The sequence below is a fragment of the Argiope bruennichi genome, chromosome 6 (assembly GCF_947563725.1).
Source record: "Argiope bruennichi chromosome 6, qqArgBrue1.1, whole genome shotgun sequence".
Classification (NCBI taxonomy): Eukaryota; Metazoa; Arthropoda; class Arachnida; order Araneae; family Araneidae; genus Argiope; species Argiope bruennichi.
This window is the reverse complement of record NC_079156.1, coordinates 110,144,151-110,167,666: the sequence shown is the minus strand read 5'-3', so window position 1 is coordinate 110,167,666 and position 23,516 is coordinate 110,144,151. Positions and strand designations below refer to the sequence as shown.

At 30.9% G+C, this 23,516-nt stretch overlaps 1 protein-coding gene across 1 annotated transcript in view; it reads right to left on the bottom strand.

Moving 5' to 3' along the window:
- The window catches only part of LOC129971169 (glucose transporter type 1-like), a 162,397-nt gene extending 159,472 nt beyond the window's left edge, over positions 1-2,925 (bottom strand). Inside the window, exon 1 of the mRNA XM_056084699.1 lies at positions 2,570-2,925. Coding sequence (XP_055940674.1) covers positions 2,570-2,728 — 159 coding nt within the window. The 5' untranslated portion in view covers positions 2,729-2,925. The remainder of the gene's footprint in view (positions 1-2,569) is intronic.
- Between the last annotated feature and the right edge of the window lie 20,591 nt (positions 2,926-23,516).

Below are 23,516 nucleotides of genomic sequence, written 5' to 3'. Positions count from 1 at the left end.
GACAACCTATGTGGTACACTACGAAATCTATGTACCCGAGTACCGCCATTCATAAATATTTGGTGGTGGACTGCGAAATTTCAATGCATCTGAATTCCACTATTCATAAATATTTGGTTGGACAACCTATGTGGTACACTGCGAAATCTCTATGTACCCGAGTACCGCCATTCATAAATATTTGGTGGTGGACTGCGAAATTTCAATGCGTCTGAACTCCACCATTCATAAATATTTGGTTTGCAACCTGTGTGGTATATTGCGAAATCTCAATGCATCCAAACTCCACGATTCATAGATATTTGAACGTACAACCTATGTAGTATACAGCGAAATCTCAATGTACCCGAATATCACCAATCAAATATTTCGATAGTCAATCTATCTGGTTGTGAAAGCTCAATGTACCCGAATACCACCGCTCACAAGTATTTGGTTAAACACCCTATATAATATATTGCGAAATACCAACAAATACCTGCGAATTACCAGTAAGTAATCCGAGTATAATTACTCATAAATATTTTATTGAAAAATTCGCATGATATTATACGAAGACTGATATTACTCAGTTGCTTTCAGTATTACTGAAGTAATTGAGTACTACTGAAATAATATTCGTGAAAATGACAAAACTACTATTTAATTGTAATAAAACTCCAACTGAATAATGAATAGATTTGAAATTCTAAATAACTTTCAAAAACGTATCAAATTTCTTATGACTAAATATTTAGGATTCATTTGAACGTCGAATCAGTTAAAATATCACTAGAAAAATAATCGTTTAGAACATAAAAATATAGGGAAATTAAGCCGATTTTTTAAAATAAATAAAATTCACCAAAATAATCTTTTTAATATTTGTCCTATAATATGTCATTACGATCAGAAGTGTAAGCTAATGATTAAATATCACTTAACATATAAAAACTTTGGTTGCAATCAGCATATATAATAAAATAATAATAAATGAAAATTCTTAGGATGTGTTTCACAACAGCTTCAAATCCAACGAGTCGTTTAATAAATCTTTAACAAAGGAAGCAAGAAAGAACTTGCAACATTAATTATTTGCTTGAAAATTGACCTTTAATTTTTTTTAAAGCAGAATTGAACCTACTGACTTAATTTGTTGAACTTGACTTAAACAATCGACTTATGATTTAATCAACTTATAATTAAAAGATTTAAATTAATAAAAGTTTTAAATACACTTAGATTTTTTTAAGTAGTTGAGGGATTTCTTAATACAAAGAAAATCAGCAGGAGTGATATCCCCGGTACCTTTTCTGCATATTCCCTAATAAAGATATTATTCCCCACTTCTTTCGAATGAAAATCAAGGAGCTTGGATAAGACCGCTAATCCCACAAGTGCTCAAATTTTTATTTTTAGAGTCGACGTTTGTGGTCCCAACACCTAAGTTGTGCATTTCAATCAAAGTTTTGAAAGAAATCCACTCACTGAAAATTTGTCTGCATGTTTTAAAAGACATGACTGTTACAAAACTTAGTAACACATACAATAAAACAAAACCCATATGCTGTTTAAATATTTTTATCTGAAAGCGTGAGGTTATCTGTAGCGGTGTGATGCACCTAAAAGCGGCTGAGTTCAAAGAATTTTCTCCCACCCCCAAGTGTAAGACTTTTTAGTGAAGAACAAGGGGTGGAGGAATGTGGGAGTGGATAAAAGGTTGAAGGAGGACCCCTGGAGAAGAAGGGGTTGGGAAATATATTAATATATTTAATATCCTCTCTGTATATAATTAAGTATATATAGATAACAATATCTTGATTAAAATAGTATTAAGTGCTTGCATGTATTTAAATCAGCGACATCTATTGGTAAACATGCGAGGTATCTATATAAACGACAATGGTTTTGAATTTTACCAATTTACTCTTATTTTATTGTTATCACTTTGAAAGTTTTACATTTAGTATTATTGAGTTATTCAGTGTATGAAGACCCCAATCATAGAACGTTCTTAATTGCATTTTTGACATTCATTGTTTTTCTCTGTTTGATTTGAAGAAATCTGCTGCCGAAGCCCATCAGATTACTTTTAGAAACTTATGGAAACGCTGCTCCGTCATATCTCAGTTGTCAGTTTCGGCGATTTAAGAGTGGTGATTTTGATGCCAATGACAAAGAACGTCCTGGAGGACAATAAAAAATCGAAGACAATCAATTGCAAGAATTATTGGACGAAAAAGTGAAAAAATTGTAGAAAATGATGGAATAATATTTTGATTGATATATATTGTACCAATTTTTCTCAATAAATTAATTTTTAAAGTGAAAAAATGATCAAAACGCATAAAAGCACCTAATACAAATAAACGATGCACATAAATCAAGTTCAGTCATTGGACTGGTTTGGCTTTAAGCATCTATATCTCCAAGATGTTACAATCGTTTGGAAATTAGCCATTAGCATCAATTAGAGTTATAATTATATTCTACCACACCATGCTTGCATATGGCCACATTTCTAACCACCAATATTATGCTGGACTTGCACAAAAGTATAGATTCTAGTCATAAAATAATGGCAACTTACATATTTGCTTCGGCCTCGAATCGAAAATCCTGCTTTTCCGCCATCTATCGGTTCTTTTAAGTTCGATAGATTAACACTCGCATCCATTGTTCGATATTGCACGACGACTGCGATGTTAAGACTTTTCTCCGTCGATGAATCGTAGCCATTGTTATCCATTTTCAGTACTTCCAATCAAAAATGTTCAAATCAAAAAAATACTATTTCCAAAAATAAATCAAAAATGGAACTCGGCAACTCCTGGCTTTTCCAAACACACACCTTGGTCCCCAAAACCACCGTTTCAAGAACACAAAAATTTACAGATCGATTTAGCGTTATCGGAAAGGTAAGTGATATTTCCTCATTTTTTTTAGTGATAGATAAACAATCGATGTCTTCCTCAATGAGGAACTGTATCTACAAGCTGTCAGTCAAAATCCACAATCTGTTCCGTATCGGAAGCAACTTTCCAAATGAATATCCGTATCTCTTCCATGAAGAATGGTAGGTCACTGTAATTGGAAAAGAACATGATGTAACGCCGTTCGGATGCAGATGCAATTGATGCAAAGTCACCATGTCCGCAGATCCAGTCATTATCAGCTGGATGATAAGCCAGTTTTCACAGGTTATCGAAGCAGGAAAAATTTTTCGTAGAACGGCACGCGTAGATGAGTGAATAAAAGATCTTATATAACCTGTCACATTCGATAAGCTATCACCTTCAGCACACAAACCACAACAAAGAAAGATTAATGAATAATTATGTTGTGTGAAACGTGAATTAGAGAATCGTGAGTTTTTAACTTTTTGGTGTCTGAATTATATAAATTATTGCAATCGTCAAATATTAGAATGTTTCATAAGATTCTTTCCTATTTCTAATATGAAATAAATACACAATATTTACTGTGATATTATTTAAAAAAAGATATAATTTAAAAAGATATTATTTATTTTGTTATATAATAACCCTTTCGCTCTATTATCTTCTTCCATCTCTCAAGAAGCCTCATTATGCCTTCTTTCCAAAATTGTCGTGTTTTGGTCAAGACATAATCCTCAAAGTACTCTTTTGTTTCACTGACGGATAGCGTTTATAGCGAAAAGAAATTTTTAAGGATAGAAAGAAGTAATAATCAGATGGAGCGAGATCTGGAGAGTATGCAAGATGTGATAAAACTCTCTTTCGACTAATGCACTATTTAGTCTTGCGTTGTCAAGATGAAGTTTAGTTTAGTTTATTAACGTCCCGTTTGAAGCAACACTAGGGCTATTTTGGGACGGATCTCGTCATTTTGAACCGCGGTCAGATGACGAGGACGACACCTGGGCTGGCACCCCCTTCTCCACACCACACCATACCAGCGGGAGGACGTTTGGACGTTTTGGCAACAGACCCCCTTACACGACGGTTCTTCGGTGGAATCGGGTCACGAACCTGAAACCCTCCGGTTCCGAACCCGAGACCTTACCACCAGGCCACCGCGAACTCAAAATACACTGACACACCCAGCGGATCTAGCCACCAGGCCTCTTGTCAAGATGAAAAACAACGCGCAGTCGGTTCATTAATTTGAGTCTTTTTTTTTTTTTTTTTTTTTTTTTGCTATGGCAGTTTTTAATTGATCCACTTGATAACAATATTTCGTAGAATTTTTTCCTTCACCTTGAGGAAGGAGCTCGTAGAAAATTGCACCTTTCCAATCTCATGAAATGGACATGAGAATTTTTGGGGGGTGTAGACCTTGCTTTGTGACAGTTGAAGATCTATTGTCATTACACCAAATGCGTTTTCTATACACATTTTCATATAAAATTCAAGTTTCGTCTCCAATGACAAGCCTCTTTAATGCAGTAAATGTCGCCTTTCGCTACCCGTGTTTAACGATGTGGATGAAAGTCTTAAAAGAGAGTGTGGCACAAACGAAACGTACTGTAAAAGAGCTCTGGTACGACTGAAACCGATGGCACAGACAACTAATAGATAAGCCTGCATGTCTATACAAGATAAGGCCATTTTTAGCGCGATGAGAAAGAAACTTTTGGGTCACCCTGATAATAAAACGAATTTCCACATACCAGACATCAAAGAACCCGAAAACCCATTTTTACTTTCTCGTATAGAAAAAACCGTATTATTATAATCGTCAAAAATTTCGAATTCGATATTTTAACGAATCTCCACGTATCAAACTCCCCTGAATTCGAAAAAAAAAATCGATTGATGTCTGTCTGTGAATATAACTTAAAAGCACTAGACGAATGAAAAAAATTGGTGTATAAACTTAAGACCAAATTTTCAAATCTCTATTAAATGTTTAAAGAAATCAATGTTGAGGAAGTTCGTCTTCTCGAAATACCACTCGGTATCTACAAAGCGTAAAGATAAAATTAGATAGTATTTGGTACACATATGTAGTATCTCACCAAGGTTTGAACCAAAATTTATCAAACAGCTAAACCACCTAAAAGTATGTACCTTCGCATAAATGTCAACGCAATACGTCATAAGCGCAATGATATAAATAAATGAAATTCGGTGTGTGATCTTGTGACTATAATTGTAATTCAGTGTGAAATTTTAGTTTCAGTCGGACGGTTTAGTTTAGTTATGTTAATGTCCCGTTGTAAAACAACACTAGGGCTATTTTGGGATGGATCTCGTCATTTTGAACCACGGTCAGATGACGAGGACGACACCTGAGCTGGCTTCAGTCGGACGGAAAACAAACAAGAGTGATCTCCCCAAAATTTTCCCTCATAATCTCTTATAAACTTGCCACGCCAAGGGACGCCTTGCATGGCATTGGTGCACTGTAGTAACGAAATATTAATTCTTGGCGTGGATTTAGCTTTAATAATGAAACTATTGTGTAAAGGTTGGCGAAATATTTGGCGATCAATCCCTGGCATGCCATTAATAGTATCTGAAAATCAAATTTTAGATGCATTATTTCCAACCGGATTGAAAGAAAAATTTCATACAAAACTACACTTGTAGTCACAAAAAACATACCAAATTGTATATATAATTAAGTCATTGCGTTTTTGAATGATCGTGTTTACTATTTTCCGAAAGTACAACCCTTCGTTTTATCTAACTCTAAATTATACAAGTGTCTACACTATAGGTGCTAAATCTATGTACCAAATTTTATCTATCTAGCTCTCTTCCTTTTGCAATTATTATGTTAACTTACATTCGAATGGGCGGACATACGGATATCCTCAGAATAGATTTTACTCAAAGTTTGATAAGAATCAGCAAATTTGGTGTAAAGATCGCACACCACATTTCATCTTTCTAGCTCAAAGCATTATTGATTTACCTTTGCCATAGACAACCATATTGACACTTTCCAAAAATGTGTTTTTCGAACTTTGGGAGGTCTAAAACGTGGAGATTCGTTGAAATCTGTAGTTCGAATTTTGTGGCGATTATTATACTTTTCTCTATACTAAGTATACGATAAATTAAAGCATTCAAAAAGCTCGATGAATTCAGTAAAAATGCTAGATTCGCATTAATATTTCTCAACGGCATCTACATTTCTTAACTATTGTTGACCAAGGCTATGCAAAGCATTCGCAATCGTATCTAAGGTTTACAAATTTATTCGCAGGTCAAAAGGATGGGAGATTATGCGAGAAAGTTTCAGGTGAATTCTCTTATCGTTTACTTTCTTATATAGAAAGAATACAAAAAAAAAAGTATTGTAATCGTCGAACAATTTGATGACTCTCAGTGTTTCAAATCTTCTTGAGCCTGAAAACACATTTTTGAAATGATACGTGAATTCAAACACGATAACTTAAAATCATATGGAACTAGATACACGAAATTTGGTATATATTTTTTTACACCAAATTTGTAGATTTCTGTCAACTTTTAAATTAAATCTATTTTTAAAAAGTTCCTCTATCTGTCCAAGTACGAATGAACACAATAATAACAAATAAAATTAAATTAAAATCTACGATCGAAAAATTTTAGTTGTCATGTGAGAACAGTATTATTTTTATTTAAAATGATAATTTTTTAAAAACTTTTATTTTCAATTTTTCTAGCTGACAAACAAAGTTTTGGAGCTCGACCGATTTTGAGATGAAATAACAGCTATGATGTCATAAGTTCTACGTGAACCTTTTAAAAACGCATCTGCTTTCAAAGAAGCAAACGTAATAATAATGCAATTCTGGTAAAAGCAAGTGAGAAAATATATGCGGTTAAAAGATGAAGATGAAAATTACCATTTATGCTTTATTCATTGCTACGCGATTTCGAGCTTCAAAAGCCCCTAACGAAAACAACATCATGTTCTCATATGATAAAAAAAGAAGTTATAGTATGCAAATATAAATTTAGCCTCCCATTAATAGAGCCATATCAAATTTTTCAACAAAATCTGTCCAACAGTTGACCGTCTATCAGCTTTGTATATTTGCTTGCACATAAACACGATATTTAACAAAAGCAATGACTTGAACATAAAATTCGATATGTAATTTTGCTTTTAAAAATCGTAGTTTCGTATTTAATCTTGATTTCAATCGATTGACAAAAGGGCATCTAAAATGTATCTTTGAGTTTCGTCACAATACTCCTCAGTTCAAAGGGTTCATTCTGAAACTCTGGGTGCGTTACCAAGAGTCTACAATCTTTATATGGAAGTTAGGCAGGATATTAGAAAGTATCAGGAAAACCATTCTGGCCACTTTCGTTTTCAAAATTGTGGTGTATGTTGTAAAGTTAACGAGAAAATCCACCCCTTACCTTTCTCGCGTACTCTCTTAACAATTTTGAGCATTTTATGCTTGGCTTCATCGTATATGGTAGAAAGTAAAATAATGCATTCATATACCAGATCCATAATTTGTCAAACTTTATTTGAATATGAAGATTACATATTAAAGTCTTCACCTATATCCAATATTAAGTTTGTTATGCTCTTGAGTTTGTTTGCTTATTAGGGGTTTTCTGCCACAAGAGCCATGATGTTGACCATGCTGCCGCAAACAATAGTTAAAATTATATCACTTTAAAACAGTCATCAAGGGGAAAATGAGGAGAAGCTAAAATGTAATCAAGATTCAAATACTATACTTTATGAACTAAAATGCAGAGTTGGACATGAGGTATCTTATCAAGCAAGAAAGATAATGGAGTGAAAGACTTGAAAAAACTGTAAACGCTGGACATTAAAGTTGGCAATGACATCGCGGTCACAGTGGTGGTTGTGCCCCTAGCAACAAGTGAATATGGGTGAATCTAGTATGCTCGAGTTGTCCGCTCACATCTATCTGAATAGACAAAATAGTTTTTCTGGCACTTACTGCAACAATAGGCACAGATATAACCATTTTTCTAAAGATCATATACAATTTTTTTCATCTTCCTGTTTTTCAACGAAGTTGTTTCTTATTTACCCATGTTTTTTTATGTTGCAAACCATTACAATGGCGATAAAATATGAATAACTAAACAAATAAAAATTAAACACTAAGTTATAGGAGTTGCAAAAGTTTCATCAAGAACATAGTATCACTAACGTTGTAATTTCATTTTTACTATTTTTAAAAATTTGCTTTGAAACATTTCAATAATCACGTGTGGACAAATAGTGTACTTGATATCGTTGTATACTATTTTATATTATATATACAATAAACTAAAATAATGGAAAGCAGTGCTGTAAAACATACTTAATTTTTTTTTAATTTATTAAAATTGAGGGCGAGAAAATGCAAAAGAATCGGTTTAAAAAATTTGCAGAGAAAATAAAAATTATTTGAATTTTATCACAACAATAAAAAGCATTATTACAAATTAAGTTTAAAAGTAATATTGAAAGTTTTTGAGAAGAAACAAAACGAATACCACTAAAGCGTTAATTTTAAGAATTTTAAAATGGTTTAAAGGCAGATATTGTACAGTAATTTCCTCTAAAATTAGGACAAAGAGATGTTAATATTTCGATTTATTTTGAAATAAAAATTTAAAATTTTGCTGAAAATTTGCTTAAAATTTTGCTGAATATTTATATAAATACCAGTATACAGTTAATATTTATATAAATACTATTATATTCTAATATATAAAAATACTTGTTTTAAACATAATGTTATAAATTGTAACATGCAGACATTGCTTTGGCATTGACACACTTAATTAAAAGGAATTTAATAAAATTATTTTCTAACTATTTTTATTCAAAAGTAATAAATTACTTTTTCTATATGAATTGTAACTTCCTTTTATTTGAAGTCGTTCTGATCAGTTAATATGTTAAGAGATGCTATTTATAACTTGTAATAGTCATAATTAAATGATATCATGATATATCGAAAAATATCGGTACGCATATATCGCGATTATAAAATTCCGCCATCGCCCAGCCCTACTTATAATCACCACAGCATAAGATTAAAAATTAGGTCGAGTAATAAAGCTTCTGGTTACAAATTTCCATCAGGCGCACCACCGTATACCAGACAATATCGACTTTCTATTAGGATATATTAACTTTAATTAAAATAGAAAAAGTCTTATAAAGAAATTATTTTTTTCTAACCATTTGTGCTTATTCAAAAACGGTTAGGGTGCAAAATTCATCCTAACTAATTTAAGCTGCCTGAATCACGTGCTTCCGATGAAATCAACTAGGAAGTAAATCATTATTTCCCAGAATTCTTATTTTTAAAATATTTCGAAGTTTGTGGTTACGGAAAAATCCAAACCTATCATTACTTGATTGGATTGGATTGTATTTTGGTGTTTATTGATGCAAGAGCCATATCTGACTATACTGCGCCACTATCATTACTTGAAATTAAGAACATTGCAATACATTTCACAACTTCTCTTTTCTAATCGTCATCATTGAACAAAGTTACGTCATACTTTCTCAATGCAAAATCCTTGGCTTTCATTGCCACTTTCTCATAAACAAACTGAGTCAATTATAATCGTTTGAAAAATTCGACCTCATGTTTTGGATCATTATCCGTATTTTATATATCTCTCAGTCTTCCGAAAAAAAATTTTTTGGAATTACATCTTTGTACAAGTTTTTCTTAAAAGAAAATAAGTCATAAATAAAACAAGTGAATCGAATTAAATTTAGTGATGTAAAGTCTTTATATCAAAATTATATATGTGCCGCAGTTTAGATGAATTCAATCGATGGAAAATCAAGCTTATCTTTTTGAACCTATGCTTATGGGCTCGATAACTCAAAGAAAAAAAAAACGTAATAAATTAGATGGATTCTATGTAGTTTTGGGATTATGTTTATAGATATCTTGCAAGTTTTGGATAAAATTAATCATTTCTCTGACTTTTTGTAAATTACTGATATCTGGATAATGAGCCATATAAATGAATTTTTGCATGCGATATTGTACTGAAATTGATAAATCTAAATAAAATTTTTGGCAGAATTAGCCAATGAATATTTTTTCAAAATGCATAACTTTTTTTTTTTTTTTTACTTTTAAATGAAAAAAAACATTTTTTACACAAGTACTGTTAAACTGTGAAACAAATTAAGTTCGAAGAATCCATGCAATTATTTCTTATGAAGATGCGATGCATCACATATTTTCTAAATATTTCCAAAAAGATAGAGAAAATTATCATTTTTTTTTATTGTGTTAGAAATATTTCCAAATAAAATTAAGAGCTAATTTTAATGGTTTTATAATACTGTAAAAAGTTTTGAAGTTCTCAAAGAAATGTCATCTTTTTTAAAAAGAAAATATTCCTTATCTACAAATGAAACTTAAAGATTCTCTCTCTCTCTATATATATAAATATAATGTATATATATATATGTAATGATAACTTTTAATCTAATTTCAGTCCTAATTAATTTCCAAATTTTTATTTTCTTTAGTAAATACTATCTTCATTCTAAAATGTTCTCTTATTTCCTGTCCACTTCCCATTTTTTTAATTTAATTAATTATATACGCTCTATAAAACTGCGGAATTCAATAGCTTCTCCTTTCTGAGTGAAGAGATAAAAATCCCCAATTTTTCAACATTCTTTTAAAGATGCTTAAAATTCCCTTGCCTTGAATTGGCACGTATCAAAGAAATCCCTATCAAAATCTTATGGTAAAATCAGTGAAGGGAAAAATTTTGGTCTCTGCTGCTCTTATGTCGTGATGTAGAATGACGTATTACTAACTGTATGTAAATAATGCCTCCCTTGGCGAAATAAATCGAAGTTTTAAAAGGTTCTTCTATTCAGCGACGCAACTGCCAAAATATGTTTAAATATTGTGTGTGTGTGTGTGTGCAAGAAACGATGAGATACATCCATTTACATCACAACAGAAGAGCGAACGAAATATTAATCCCCATAATTATATACTGTGAGATTCTGATAGGGATTTCTTTACACGTATTGATTTAGGTGATGAAATTATAGGGATCTCTTAAAAGAATTTGTTTGGATCCACAAATTTTTATGCCTTCACTCGGAGCGTGAGAACCGCTGATTTAAGAATTAATTAAATTAAAAAAAGGTGGACAAAGAAATGAGATAGCATTTTAGAATGAAGTTAATATGAACTAAATTAAGATAAAAATTAGGAAATTAATTAGGATTTAATTTAGATTTAGAGATATCATATATATATAATATGTGTGTGTGTAATATGTAATTGCTATTTCAAAATGTATTTTCAATTCTAATTAACTTCCTAATTTTTCGCTCGATGCAGCACTATTAACTTCATTTTAAAATATTCTCTTATTTCTTGGCCCCATTCCACCTTTTCTATTTAACTCTTTAAAGGGCCATTTTTTTTTAGTCATTATGTTAAAATATTTTGAGGCTTGAAATTAGAATAAGAAAAGGGATTCATTTAGCTTATTAGATAAATTTAATTAATTAATTAATTAATTTGGTTAATATTTAAGTAACAAATCAAGACACATCATTTTGTCTGAGATATAGAACTGAAGCATCTAAAATTCTGACTTACTAAAAAAATTTGTCAGAACTTATGCCAACCTACATAATTTCATACAAAGATTGATAAATTTGGTGGGAAGCATACTTCCCACGGCGCTAGAAAGGGTTAATTAATTCAACAGAAGCGCTGTGAAAATACTTAAAGTTGCACTGTCACACGCTCCGAGTGGAGGGATAAAAAACTGTGCAGCAAGCACATTCTTTTAAAAGATCCCTATGTTTCACTTATTAAAATTGAGTGTGAGAAATCCCTATCGGAATCTCATGGAATATAAGCACCGGGAAAAATACTTTTCCTCTCTTTTAGCTTTTCCTTATTTCGTATTCTGTCGTTTTGTATTCCGCTCGTCACTTCTGCTTGTACAGAAATCATACCTCCCGGGATAGAAATAAAACGAAGTTAAAAATTCAAAGTCTTCTCTCTGTCTTCGAAACTACTTTCTGCTAACAAAAAATTATGCGTTACATATTATACATGTAATGATATTTTAAACTCTAATTTCAATTCTAATTAATTTATAAAGTTTTATCTTAATTTAGCCCATAGTAACTTTATTCTAAAATATTCACTTATTTCCTGATCCTATTCCACTGTTTCTACTTAATTAATTCAAGAGAATCTTTATAAAATTGCTGAATCGGCTAAACGCCGATACATTCCCACGCTCCACGTGAAGGGCTAGAAAAATGCCCAATAAGCACATTCTTTTTTAAAAGATCCCTGTGTTCCTGTGTTTCCCTTGCCTCGTCGACGCGTGTAGCAAAAATCCCTATCGAAATCTTAATAATATATTAGCACTGTAAAGAAATATTTTCGCTATCGATATCTCAGGTTATATAAGACCAGGGATAAAATGTTCAAGAGCTTATCCCTCATTTCTTTCTGTGTCGTTCTGTGTTGTGTGTGTTGCTAGTCGCTTCTGTTTGTAAATAATGCGTGCTTCTCCAAGATGAAATAAAACGACGCCACGAAATCGAAAGTCTATTCACTGTCTTTGAAACTGCATTCTGCTTCACATAAAATAATGATTACACACACACACACATTATATATTATATATATTGGAAAGTGTACCTGACCTCATATTAGCCATGTTAATTTGCACAATAGATCATAAATACATCAAAAATAAATAAATAAAACATAGTATTTCCTTTTTCAAAATTTGAGCTAAAATTAGAATTACGAGTCAAAGGAAACGATTGATTACGTAACATGATAGTATAATTGTCATTGAAGTCATAACAATATCCGCTTCCGTCGAATAATAACGAGAAAAATAAGCATTCAGAATTTTGCTCCTTTGTGCATTCAATAAACAAAAAAGGGTGAAAAAAGAATCACTCTTACCTCTGGACAGTTACTACAACACGACGTACTTGGGGGGAACATACTCCCGCCTTCTTCCAACACCGGGCTCTCCACCTGCAAATGGAAGAAAAGTGACGTCACAAACAGTTGAAAGCAGAAATCCCGTACATCAATAACAAAGCATGATCTCAGCGAACTGAGAAATACGTTTCTCATTAAAGTTGCGTAAAATTATCGTTTTCAAGAATTTTATTATATTGCTTTTGCGCAGGTGTTTTGACGGCGAAGAATTTCTTTTTATTTTCTTAGTTTTGCGGTGAGTTAGACTAAAGTGAATGCATATGATTTTTAGTAACTGAAAGAGAAAGCTCTACTTATAGATGTAAAACTAAATTATTCTATAAAAAAGGAGTTTTTAATATTTCTCATTGCATTGTATGAACTGATAGTGAATATTATATGACATGATTAGATTGTAAAACTTTGTTTCTAGTTTAGTAGTAAAGCTCCTATATTTGATATGACATAAAATTGGCCAAATTTTTTGATCTTGTCTAATTTTTAATTTAAAAATGAATACTAATTTTAATCTGAAATGGTGAGTTAAATATCTTTTCTTTGTGATTCCTTAATTTTGTTTTTATTATTAAAACAAAATGACTTATCAATTAATTTTTTTTGGTTATATTGAAATCATCAAATAAATCAATCTCGATATTTCGTTTCTTTTTTTTTTTTACATAAAATTTTTTTGAGTTACAAAATACAATTTTTAAAATTACTTGTATCTATGCGTTGAAGAAGAATTTTCATTTTCAATTTTATTTACCATTTGTAATATTACTTTTTGTAAATTGCGTATCGTAAAAATGATGGGATGATGCAATCAAGCCAAATGAAGATTTGACAGACGCGCCAAGCTTAAAATATCATATTGCGATGTTTCGAATTCGATACCCGAAATTTAATATTTTTCACTCTAAATACCGATTGTGATACCAACCATTTTGAAAAATATATCGTTTTCACTTTCTTTTTCGATATAGATTATTATAAAAGCTGTATAATAGAAAAATTTACATTAATTTTTAGGAATTATAATAAATTACTTTTTGACCTTCTTAAGCACTTTATCACTTTAACCCTTTGCATTCGGATGGTGCCGCTCATTCACCATTCAAGACGGTAAATCATTTTGAAGTTTTATTTATTTACTTTTCATTTTTGATTGCTATAAATGTCACAGAATGGTGAAAAGATGTAAATTAATTTTTCAAAGAAATTCGACTTAAAACATATTTTATTTTTTCATTTTTATTTTTTTTTTTCATTTATTTTTCTGAGTAATAAACAAATCTTTGTATTGTTTGAAGAATTATGCATCGAATTACTTTTCCGGGTATAAAGGGTTAATATGTGTATAATTGAGCATCTTAACCCTTTGCAGTTGAAAAGATAACTCGATACATAATTATTCACTTAATACAGGGACCTGTTTATTATATTAAAAAACTAGCCGCCTTTGGCGACCAGCCTGTTCGCCAATCTTAATGTTCGTTTAAATTTTAATAATTAAATAGGTTTAACCGGAGTATAACCCCCTTCTTCGCCAAGTTTACGATAAAGCGCCAAAGCTGGCAATCTTTATTATGCACTATAATTGAACATCTGCTCCTTCGCTTTTGAACATTTCGCAAGGCCGTTGTTGGCGATTTTTAAAAATTTTGTCAAGCAGGGGATTAGACTCCGGTCGTACCATTAAATATTTTACGCAATTCCAACTTTAATAGATTCTTCAGCAAAATATTTTAAAACTTCCAATTTTGATAGTCATGTAAATCACTCATAATATTATAAAGGCCTTCAGTCATAGCGTGATATGTATCTCTCTAATTTTCTGTTACCCCTCGTAGAAATTATGCTTTAAATTAAAGTGTAAATGATTAATCTGCAATTAATATAATAATATTTTTTACTGAAACAAAGCATTTTTTTTAATAATATGATTACTGATAATAGAGTCACTGAGCGTTTAAACTTTATGGGCACTAAAGAATATCTTTCTTAATTTATGTAATATTTCAAGAATTTGTCAACAAAAATTTCTCAGATTCCTCATGAACAGATCGATTCATTAAAAACGTTTCATTTTAAATGCATCAAACACCAAGAAAATAAAATGAATCGTTTAAAATAATCGGTCGAAAACAGGTTTAAAAAAACTACTTAAAAAACGATGTACTTAAAACTATAAGCATATATAAAAAATATATAACTAACATAAATACAATTTACTTACAAAAGCATGCAACTAACCTAAAAATAATTTAAATCATCCGTCGGTTGGCATGCCAACAATCAGAACAGAGTGCGCATGCGTGAATTTTCTTCGCCAGTTGGGGTAACGCTATGCAGATTATACATTTTTAATTTACTTTATTCTGTGTTATTTTAATTCAAAAGTACTTCAGAATGAATCTGAAACATGGATTAATTAACAATGTTTAATTTTAAATGCATAAAACATTAAGAAAATAAACAGAATCGTTTGAAATAATCCGCCGAAAAATGTTAACCCTAGCCATATTACTGTTGGGAGAAAAAAAGAACTAAAGTCTTACTGATTTGGCGGTGGGAAATATGGAAGATTTTTTTGGCGGAAAAGTTGGCGTTGGGGAAAATGGAAGATTTTTTTGGCGGGAAAGTTAGTTTTTAATTAATAATTAAAATTCTACTTAAAATTTCAAAAAAAGGGACCCCAGGTGCACATTCCCGACCTCTAAGGTATACATGTACCAAATTTGATAGCTGTATGTCAAATGACCTGGCCTGTAGAGCGCCAACACACACACACACACACACTGAGCTTTATTATAAGTATAGATAAATCCATGTAATTGCTTTAAGTTGAGTTTCCCTGAAAATAAATCTACTTCATTTTAACATTCTGTAGTATTTTTAACAGTTAAAATTAAAAATAAATAAAATGCCAAAATGATGCAACGTGTTGAATCGTGGCTGAGAGAAGACATTCGACTGCAAAAGTTTAATACTTTTCGAAGTGCAAAAAGTTAAGAAATTTTTTTCACTTTTTTCGTGAGATTTATTTTTATTTAAGCATCAGTCATTATTAGGAAATTTGTTAAATGCCTTGATTTGTAATTTTTCATAAACAAAACAGTTGCATTTCTAATAAACACTTTCGTATATTTATCTTTCATACTCTGATATCAAGTATTCCAAATTATAATTTACGAAATCCTCAAGAGTATTCATCACAGACTTTCATTTGAATAAAGCTGAGATAATTCGAACAATGTGTCAGGTTTTGCAACAAAAAGGTAAAAATCTGACAGCAACCTTCATTAGCACCTTTCCCATAACATCATGGCCATCACACATCAGCCTTGTGAATTTCACAAATCGAAATCAAACCTCATTACACAGCGAAATTAACCATTACTGCCTCCATAGGTAATTTCAAAAGGAATGAATCGACTCATCTATCTTTTTGTCATGGCAAGCAACAAAAAAAAAAAAAAAAAAAAAAAGCTGAAACTCAACGGCAGTAATTTTCCAATTCGTGTTAGAAGCGAACCCAAACGGTCATGGACATCCTTTTTTTAAAGAGTAACGGCAGCATTTGTTTCTTTTTGAGGCGCAGTTTGATTTATAACAGTCGCCAATGAACCCATATTTCACGCTTTAACCAATCAAAGCGGCAATTAATCTCTCTAATATCAAACAACCTCGCCAAGCCCTAGCTCATTAACCAAATGAGAGAGCCAGTTTTCGCCATATATGGAGGAGGATTCTTTTTCTTTTTTTATTTTATTCGGATCGGAAATTGGAAGGTATACTACAGCGAGATACCACGGCCTGAGGGAAATGATGATTTGCAGAATAAATTATAGCTATTGAAGGGGATTAATTTTCAGCTGCCACACTGTTAAAAAATCGATATTACGAGTTTATTCTTTTTTTAAAAAAATATTTCATCTGTGAACGCGGAAATAAAATGGCAACAAGAGGAAATCGTCTGCTGCTTGAAAGAGAAAAAACTACGCGTTTGTCCTATTTATTCCCAGTGGGTTCAAAGAAGATTGGATATTATTTCTCCCTTTTTGAAATTCTTATTTAAAAAGCAAAATAATAATAATGATAAAAAAAAAGAAGTATAATCTCCTGAAACTTTAAAGAAAATTTCTAGAAGATTTCACTTAAAGATTTCAATTGAATCAGATTCTGAAAAGTTTAGATCATGAGAAACATGAGGGAAATATGAAGTAATTTTGAAAAGAAGGTTCAAAACTTGTTCTATTACAAAAAAAAAAAAAAAAAAAAAACACGTGCAGGGAGTAGAATTTAGAGTCTTTGATCTATGAACTGAACATAATTTGAAAAAGAAATGAAATACACAAGACTGTTAGATTTTTTTCACAAAGAATTTCCGATGGTTTGAAATCATTTTGGAATCTCACAGATTTTTAAAAAATGGATGACATTTTAAGTTTCATTTGCTGTATCATTATAGAGATGAAATTATAAAGTAAGCCTTTTACAATAGTCTATTATTTTGAAATTAATTCCGATAATTAATTAAAGCTCGTGATTATTTAATACAGGGTAAGTTATTACTAGTATTTTAAAGACCTAATACAATGAGAAAAACCACTTTAAAAAGATATTCGATTTTATGCATAATGCTATGGAATTAAACAAAAAGCGCCATATTTACAAGGGATGCATATTGCATGCTAAAATATATCCTATTCATTTTTAACCGCTCAGCAGTATTTATAATTTGACTAGGAAGCAAGTAATACGTATTTGTTTCTATACTAGTTATAAAATGGAATTTTATATATAACACTTGGGAGTATTGAAAAATATAGCAAATCACCGACATCAATTGAATAGGAAATTTTTAAAAATCGTGTTAAATTAGTAAAAAAATAATCATTTTCTTTGAAACAATTTATGAAATTATCACTAGAAAACTTTAAAATATTTTTTTTTAAATTGTAAAAATTCAAACAAATTTACAATAATTAAACTCGTGTCTATTAAAAAACGTTTTAAATAATAAATATATGTAAAAAATCGATTTAGTGCGCTAATTTTTTTAGAAGATATTGCAGGAAAAATGCCAAATTTAACTTTATTTTTAATTAATTAGAATTATAACTAAAGTTTAAAAAATCTTTTCTAGGTACACGTTCCCACCCCCCAATATATATATGTTTAAGTGCAAAGACACAATATACATACCAGAGCAAGAGTATGAGTATAAAAGGTAATTCTGAAATTGCAATGTACTTGATCGTAATCTCAATCTCACAAAATATTTTTTGGCTCCAAATTGTGATAGATAGTTTATATTTTTTTTTGTTTATTTTGTTCAGGAATATTCTTAATGGAGTCAAATCCCATGACATCACAAGGCTGTTAGAAACGTAAATATTCGAGTAATATCTCTTCTAATCACACATTGTTTTTTTCTTAATCATAATATCTCTTTCATATAAACGTAAACTGGTCAGATAATAAAAAAATTTTCTTCAATTGTCAACTATAGTAAAAAATCACGTGACTGAACATTGCAGGGGAAAAAAAAAAGAGTTAAATTTTCTCTCAATAATGAAAACTGCTTTTGAAAATTATGCAAAAAATAGTTTAAAAAAATGTCAAAATTCAGAAAGTTGCACGACAATAAAATTAGAATAAATAAAAATGCGATTTTTCTTTAAATTGATTAAAATTGATGAAAATATTATTGCATAAAGATTTTTGCAGAGTGTGTCAAAATTGGGTTTTATTTTTATTTATTTACAATTCTAATATATTCTGTAATCTTCAGTTGAAATTGAAGGTACTTTATCCTTTATGCAACTCCAAAATGGATATTAAACTGTAATGGCGGATTCAGAGCAAGGAAACATCGAACACAATTTTTTTGCCCTTCAATTAATGCTATTTTGATAACAACCGAATATAAAATCACTTTTCTGTATTAGTTCCGTCAATAAAAATTAAAGAACGCAATAATTTCATATCAAAAAATTCACTTTTTTTAATATTCAATATTTTTTTTGCAGTTTTTTTTTTTTGTAATCGAGGATATATTTATGACCACTCTGTACATTTGTACCAAATCTAGGTAAAATAATTTTTCTTATAGTGAGACAACAAACACATATTTGCGTTTATTATTAGCAGCGATTTTTCTTTTTGAAAATTTTAACAAACGGCATAAGAATAAAAACAGGCTCGTACTTTTGCAATAGATTTTTGATATAAATTGCTTTGTGGTTCATGTCTCTCAAGGTCTAAACCGTAACTTTACATTTTTAATAAGAATCGTAACCGCATGTTCTAAAATTGGTCTTCTGTCAAGGGAGAAATATCCGAATCCATGAAAATCGGTCACGACAAAATTATCGTTTGCGTTTTTCTGAAATGTCACGTTCTTTAATTTTAGATAAATGTTACATTGTTTCGAAGAATTATTGCACGAGACGAATAAAATAAAACTTGTTCGATAAATTCTCTTGTGCACCATAACCGTGACTGAAATCTCTCACGAATTCATTCGGCCAGAGCTTTGCCATCCGAGTAACTTTTGTTCTTGCATTTAATGTCAAAATTAACGTGATAGATTGTATGGTTCCATTACTTCTTTTCTACGTGTCAGAGCTGTCAATATAGATAACGCCAAACTATTGTTGATTAAGTTTGCCTGACTTTTTGATAAAGTGCTTACGAAAACATAGATTGATATTGATAAAATATTGATCTTGTGAGTATTACTTTGTATCAGTTCATTGTAGCAGTTGATTCCGGTTGTAAGCAGAGATATGAAAACAATACACATGAATAAATTAAAAGATATGATTTTTTTAAATATTCGATGTAAAATAGGTAAAAAGATAAAACGAACTGTAAAAATTTGGAGATATGTTTGTGGGGATTTTATTTTTATACTTCAAAGAGTCTTCAAATTACAACGTCTCTTTACTTTCACGTTTACGAAATATAGAAAAGATATTATAATGATAAAAAAATTCCAACTTGAAAGTTTGATGAATTTCTACATTTCTCACTAAATTTTAAAAATTCATATTTGACATTATGTTTGTTTGCGAACAAAATCACTCAATGCTTTGAGATAGATTTGGTATATGGATTTTGGACAAAATTTATAGATTATTATCAAATTTTGATTGAAATCCATTTTAAGAATTTTTTTTTTTGTTTTGTTATTCGAGTGCAAGTGAACTATAAAACGAAAATAGCTAGATTTTAAAATTTGATACACAAGTTTAGCATCTAAAATGTAGATTTTTTAATCACATTTTGAATCAGATCTGTCAAAAGGTTGACCATCTGTCAGTCTGTTCTTTCCCATATATGTAAACGCAATAACTCCTAAACTTAATGATTCAAATCAATGAAATTCAATGTATGAATGCAATCATAGTTCCTTGTCAAATTTCAGAATCAATTGAGCGGATAAAAGCCATGTAAAATACATATTCGCCCATAAGACTCACTAAAAAATCACTCAAAAGCGGAGCAACCAAGTCTTTAATGAATGTTTTAACCGAAAATCAAGAATTCTGCGAATTTGGACTTCTGCCATTGGACGAAAAGTTATCTTTCTGCCAGTAAGTTTGTGAACAAGAGAGAAATGTGATGAATTAGACAGACGAGATTCGGCTAATGGTTGCTAATTCGGCTAATAAATACTCTAGAAAGCTTGAATCAAATTCAAATTTTGGATCAAATACGTTTAAGGGTAAGTTGCTGATTAGCCAGTCTGTCAGTCTATTTAGAGTCATGATGGATACGATAATTCAAAATTACAACCAGTAAAACGAGGGAAATTTTCTTATGTGGCTTTATAACATGAAAATTTTCTATTTATTTATTTCAAATTTTGAATTTTATGCTTTAAAGAATAAAGATTCAAAATACATTCTCTCTCTTCTTCACTATTCCAGAAGTTAATCGCAAAACTTGCCATGTTGTGACATATTCAAGAGAGTGAAAGGATTAAGCATCCATGACTTTAACATTTGTAATGGTAAAGTCATGGATGTAATTTGCTGTGGTCTTACTCTGTTTCTGAAATGAAATGGGAGTAAGCTCACGACCTAATAGCATCAAATGCGTGGCCTATGGACATGCTGAAATTTTCTAAGTGAAAATTGTTATTATTGGTATGGAATGGAAGTTCGAATGGCCGAATTATACTCTAGTTTGGATATAACGTCCAAATTTTTGATCTTCTAATTATTGAACGAGAAAAAGAAGTCAGCGAATAAGATAAAACAATACAATGTAAATAAATTGTTGCTAGATTTGATGCCAATTTTTGAGCAAGAGACTATTGTGCTTTGAAAATTAATAATGCAAACTGATTTGAGGAGGGTTTTTTTTAAATATTTTATTGGCTTATAAATTTGAAATTGAATCTGATGAACTTCAAAATACAGTCAAACCTCGCTTAACCAGCACTTCGCATAGCAAGCAAAATAAAATATATGAAAAAAATGACTCGATAGTGAGCGATGTTTTGAAGAACGAGTAGTACAAAACATGATAATGTAACATACTGGATAGAATTGTATTGAATTGTATTGAACATTTGTTAGAAGACAACCTTATATTTACATGGAAGAATTTTTGTGGGATAGAGTTATCAAACGCAACTTCGTGGAGTTTAAGCAAATGCCTGTGAAGCCTTAATTAATCGACTGAATTGTGTCTCTGGCCAAGATTATGGGGCTAGAGACGGATAGAAGCGCCATGTATGAGCTGGCTGGTCGAAGAATAAGACCAGAACTACCGAAGAACTGATGGAACTGCATTTTGTGTCAAATCAAAAAGCTGTGGAGGAGAAAGAAATAAGATACGTAACAGAGTCGTAATCTTCCAGTGAAATAAGGGAGATGTTGAATGAATGAAAAATTGTTGCATCATAGTCAAGAAGCCTCATCCTGATAAGGCAGTAACTATGCGCTCTACAAATTTATTTAACGATAATTCTGTGTCTTATTTTCGCCAAATTCTGAAATGTAGCCAAAGACAAAAGTCTTCAGACAATTTTCTTGTTAAAAAAAAGAGTGCATTATTATAAATTTGTTTGGATAATTTTTTTCGGAATGAAATGCATTATCCTGTTTAATGTGGATATCTATAAAAAAAATTGTTTCGTTCAATGAGTGTTTTATATTATGAGAAAGATCCTGGAAGCAGTTATACTCGTTAGGTGAGGCTCTGCTGTACTTCGATATATAGAATTTTCATAGATGTAGAGAATTTTCTTCGATTTATAAGAAATTCGATATATAGAAATTTCAATAAACTGAAATAAAGCAAGATTTTCATAATTTTTTTCTTCCTCGATACTGTATAGTTAATTTTTGTAGAATTAAAGAAGATTTAAAAGATTAAAATAACAAAGAAATTTATTCAAAAAATGTACGAAACTAACGATTTCAAAATACAGTACGCTCCCGAATATCTGGCCTAATGTGGCGGAAGGGTAGGGCGGATAACAAAAAAGCCGGACAGGCCTCTGTTTTATGAACTCATTTCTTTTCCCACCAATACTACAAGAAAAAAGACTTTATACCAAAACTCACTGCTATAATACGCATTTTCTCACTTCTTATTGAGTACTATGCCCTTCATTTACCCCAAGCCACGCAGAATGTGAACACTCCTGCTGTCCGGTGAATCATACAAGCAGTTGCCGGTAACGTGTCGAGTTAAAATAGAAGGCTCTGTACTGGTAGTTTATGTATGTTTATATACTGCACTGCACGTTTCAAAAATTTATTAGAGGAAAAGCAAGTTAAAAGCTATAAACTGTTCACATTTTAACATAAATTCTGAATACTTCACCTTAGCATAAAGAAAAGCATTAGGTACACCTCAAGAACAATTTACGAATCCTGTATGTACTGTGCAGTTATAATCCGGAACAGCGGCAACAATTGGGGTCCATTTCACACTAACGAAACAATGAACAAGAGCAGAACGCTACTCTTTTACTGTCGCAACTTACATTTTCCAGGCGACACGTAGGAGGGTCGTAGCTGATGCACACTTCCAGTTCCTAGGCAATGTTGCCAATGCTATGCCTCGCCTTCCCCATTTAATTATGATAGAAAAAAATTAGGCCGGATAGTATAGGAACGAAATACTCGGTACTGTATCGTTGATCTGTAATTACCTCGCTTCTTGTTATGAAAGATTCGTAGAATAGAGGCTAAGAATAACCGGCAATGTTCATTGCTTTTTCGTAAATGACTTATGAGAATTTTTCGTTTGCAATAAGAATCGGTAAAATAAAATATAAATGTATATTTTTTTTATCGTGAACTAAAGGCTGAACTTCTACTGTAATATGTATACATGCGAATTTTTTTTTTAAATTTAGAAAATTCATTCGATATACAAAAATTTTATCTATTAAATTTAATTTAAAATCTGTATTTAATATCCCTAAAGTAGAGCAATAAATAAATATTTCCAATAAAGGTGTCTACCATAAAAGAAATTTTATAAAACCCTAAGCAGATTTGAATTTAGTTCATTTACATTTATATTCAAATGTTTTTAAAGGTTATATTCGAATTTTTGGACAATTACTATA